This window comes from Medicago truncatula, chromosome 4 (genome assembly GCF_003473485.1).
Source record: "Medicago truncatula cultivar Jemalong A17 chromosome 4, MtrunA17r5.0-ANR, whole genome shotgun sequence".
NCBI lineage: Eukaryota > Viridiplantae > Streptophyta > Magnoliopsida > Fabales > Fabaceae > Medicago > Medicago truncatula.
The window spans coordinates 3,271,755-3,276,046 of record NC_053045.1 but is presented as its reverse complement, the minus strand read 5'-3'; the positions used below and the strand labels follow the sequence as shown (position 1 = coordinate 3,276,046).

The 4,292-nt window shown below is 36.3% G+C and overlaps 1 protein-coding gene across 2 annotated transcripts; it reads left to right on the top strand.

The window, feature by feature from the left end:
- Positions 1–282: 282 nt before the first annotated feature.
- On the top strand, positions 283–4,048 carry LOC25491384 (nuclear pore complex protein NUP50A). 2 transcript variants are annotated; one of them, XM_039833145.1, is made up of 3 exons: positions 283–436; positions 2,450–3,042; positions 3,073–4,048. In XM_039833145.1, the coding sequence occupies exons 2-3, from the start codon at positions 2,464–2,466 to the stop codon at positions 3,775–3,777; spliced, it is 1,284 nt and encodes a 427-aa protein (XP_039689079.1). In that variant the 5' UTR covers positions 283–436; positions 2,450–2,463; the 3' UTR covers positions 3,778–4,048. The 2 variants fall into 2 exon arrangements, with proteins under 2 accessions (XP_039689079.1, XP_013454739.1); XM_013599285.3 differs by having other exon boundaries at positions 2,450–4,048.
- Positions 4,049–4,292: the final 244 nt, after the last annotated feature.

Here is a 4,292-nt window from a genome sequence, read left to right as displayed (position 1 = left end):
TTTAACGTCATATAATGCATGATAATGTTTTATGTTGTAAAACCTTATTTTAGATAATATAATAAATTAGACACAAGATAGACAAAAAGAATGAAAATATTTTTGGGATACTCGTACACTTACAATAAAGACAATTCAGATTTTATAATGCGAAATCCAAAAAAAAGTAAAATGGTCAAATTCTAAGACGCGTGAGAATTCAGTAGGGTGTGGAAAGAAAATCTCAAGACAGGATTGTAATCCAAAGCCCAATCCACATTGAAGCCCATGGTCCACTAGAGAAAAAAAACGAACACATTCGATTTCGTTTCATTGTAAGAAGAACTAAAACCCTAAAACAACGAAAACGAAGCAGCTACATCAATTCGTCGCATCACTGAACTATTCTTCTTCCCGGAAAACGCTTCCGGAATCTCTCGTCGACCACCGGAAAACGGTGAGAAACTTCACCGAGATGCTTTTCTTGTTTGTTTCATAATTCTTATTATTTATATAGAATGCTGAAAGGGATTATACAAAATTATCATAATTTTGTCAATTTCAGACTGATTTAATTTTTGTTGAATAATTTTGTTCAAGTTTTTTTATGTTGCTGAGATTTTTGGGTAAATTTTAGTTTAGGGTTTAGATAGGGCCAAATTGTTATAAGCTACTTATAAGTTTTTTTGTTGTAGATTCTGTCTATTCCAGTTTGTTCTTGTTTTTAATTGAATTTCTGAGCTGATTTTTATTCAAATTATACGTACTGCAATTATTATTCTTAGCTTTTGAAATTGTTTCATTTTTGTTACTTATATGTATAGAAATGTTTGAATGCCAAAATAAATATATTCAACAGTATCATTATTTTGAATTGACGATAACCGTTATAATTTTATTATTCAAGATGGATTTTATTTTAGCTCGAATATGTTGAAGTTTCACCGTCTAAATTTGGTAAGATTGTTGTGTAAATTTTGGTAGCTTAGATAGTACCAAATCTTTGTAAGCTTCTTGTTTTGACATTTCCTGCGCTTTTCTGAGCTGATTTTTGACATTTCCCGCGCTTTTTTAGTGTGTATGTGTGTGTAGCTTTAGGATGCATATATCCAGATACATAGACCCACATTATTACACTGTCACGCATCCATATACAACGGTATTAGAGGATGACTTTTATTAGTTGATAAGGATTTAATTTTAGCGCAAAAAATATATGTTCAAGTTTTTTTATGTTGTTAAGATTGTTGTGTAACTTCTGTTAGCTTAGATGAGACCGAATTTGTTGTAAGCTACTTATAATGTTTTAATCATCCCGGATAGCGGTGCGTAGCGGCCAACCCCAAAAGTGGAATAGCGTATAGCGGTCACCGATATTTGATTATTTTTTTGACAAATTACATGAATAATACTATGAAGTATAAACAAACTTATATATTTCTCAAAAACGAAAAAATATAAAATTAAATATAACACTCAAATCTCACGAGACATTCATAAATCAAAACACCAAAAAACAAAAGATAGAGGAACATATAAAAAAAAATCATAAAACAAGAGAAACCATAATATAGAAGAGTGTGTTTCGCCGCGGCACAGGTGAGAAGAGAGAAAAAGTTAAAAAATGTTAGGGTTTACGAATTCCTCAAAATGCCCTAAAAAAGATTTTAAAAATAGTGTCAATTTGAAAATTTCCTGCTAAAATCAAATAGTGGCTGAAGCGGCCGCTATTTGATTCCACGCCGCTACAACGATTAGCGTAGCGGTTCGTCGCTGCTACGCGCGGCAGCTATAGTGCCGCTATCGGCCGCTGTTGACTACTATGGTTTTAATTAGAAGATACCACTATGCTTTCGTTTTGCCTGTGCTTCCTAAGTTGCTATAGGCTTCTTAGCTTCTGTTTATGTTTTTTGTTTCAAAGGCTTCTTTGTCAGTGTCATCTTAATGGGATTTTGGAGCTAATATATAAATGTTGTGGGCTTTTTTACTAGTTTTGTGTAACTTTTGTATACATGCGCACTCACACATATTGTCATCCATGTAGCTTAATTTACTCATTCATTGAATGAATATTGTAATTTTTGTCTGCAATTCTTTTTGTGCTTACAATTGGGGTATATAAGTTCTTTCTATGGTGGATACTGAGTTGAAATGTTTGAACTTTCAAAGTCTTATTTTATGAATAGGCAACCCAATTGGCTTGGGTTCTTGGTTTGGATGGATAACTAAAATGTTGTGATAATATAATGTCCCACTTAATGGGAAAAGGCTTGGTTGTTGACGTTGTCAATATGATATTGGGATTTCTGAGCTGATTTTTAACAGGCTCTTCGCCTTTTTAGTATGTATATGAAGCTTTTGCGCATATATAACACATATTGTCATTCATGTAGCGTAGTTTACTCTTATGTTGAATATATACTGTGCTTTCTGACTGCAATTTTTGTTGGATTGAAACTTGTGGAAATAGAAGTTCTTTCTGTAATGGGGGATGCTGAGAATGCCTTACAGTCGTCAAAGAAAAGGGCTGCTGGACGGGAGCTCACCCGAGACACTCCTATTGACGATGAGGAAGATGACACTGACTTTGAAGCCGGGACTTTCAAGAAAGCCAGTGAGGAGGTTCTTGCAACCAGAAGAATGGTCAAAGTAGTACGTCGCCAACAGAAATCTGCTCCAAACCCTTTCGCTGGTATACGCTTGCCTGCTCCTACTGAGTCCACTGCCAAGTCTGGTGAAGCTACTTCTGAAACGCAGCCAGAGAAAGCTAAGGATGAAGAAACTAAGCAGCCAGAGATAAAAGCTCCTGAGGTGGAGGACAAATCTACTTCAAACAACGATGTTGCAGACAGAAACAATGCAGGTAAGGATCTTGCGGAGAAGGAGACTGACAGTGACAACTCTAAGGTAGATAATGAACAGAGTAAGGATGGAAGTAAGATTGAAAATGAGGATAAGAAGGAAGTTGCTGATAAGGAGAGTGCCGGCGAGATCAATAAAGAACCACCTACAGAAGAAAAAAATACTGAGAACAGTGATAAGAACGGAAATAGTGAAAGCAAGGATAAGGAAGACAAAGTAAGTGAAAGCAAGGATAAGGAAGACAAAGTAAGTGACGAGCCTACTGCTGAAGGCGGCCCTTTCAAATCATTTCAACAACTTTCGAGCAATCAAAATGCCTTCACAGGTCTTGCTGGGTCTGGATTTTCTTCTTCCTTATTTTCCTTCGGATCTACAACAAATGATGGGTCTGCTTTGGGTAGTGGGTCCAGTTCTATTTTTGGATTGAAACCTGACCAGCCTTTGGGTCTTGGTTTATCTAACGCTGGAAGTTCTGGTTTTGGAACATCAGGAGCATCTGCTGTTTCCAAGACTGAAACACTGCAGGAAGTCGTTGTTGAAACCGGTGAAGAAAATGAGGAAGTTGTTTTTAATGCAGATTCAGTGTTGTTTGAGTTTGCAGATGGAGGTTGGAAGGAACGCGGAAAGGGAGAAGTGAAAGTGAATGTAACTAGTGGAACAGAAAAGAAGGCCAGAGTTCTTATGAGGTCTAAGGGAAATTACAGATTGATTTTAAATGCGCGTCTTTACCCTGAAATGAAGCTAACAAATATGGAGAAGAAGGGTGTTACCTTTGCATGTGCCACTGAAGGAAAAGACCGTCTTTCAACATTTGCATTGAAGTTCAAAGATGGGTCCATAGTGGAGGATTTCAAGACTGCTATCACAGCACACAAGGGTGAGGCATCTACAATTGTGAAGACTCCAGAGAACTCTCCCAAGGCTTCTGATGTTTGAGCTATATATCCCACAGTCACCCTTATACTCAATTTTCTCACAAAGTCAGTCTCCTTAGCTGTTGTTTTGTTGTTATTGTGCCTTTGTAAGACGGAGTTAATCACATTTGAGACTTGTTGTACTTTAATTTGAGTCAAACATGCGGGTGGTAGAGGGTTTTAATGTTCTGGATAAATCTTGGATCTATAATACAAAATATTCGGTCACGAGAACTATTTAGTGTTATATTTCTGGCATTAAGCATGAGGTAATAAGTTATTGGATGAACCAACTCCTCAGATGGTTTGACTTATTGTTGATACTAAGTGCATGTTTGATATCATGAGAATAGTGATTTTGCAAAAGTTTTGTAGACTGGCAAATCCACCGTGATACCAAACATGCATTAAGTTTTGATGTCTTATTTATTTTTCAGCACGATGGGTATTGAAGGTATTCAAGTAGCAAGTGCATGTTTTGTTGAAATATCCCAATTCCCAAATCTACTATTGACATTTCAAATGATTCAGCAACCT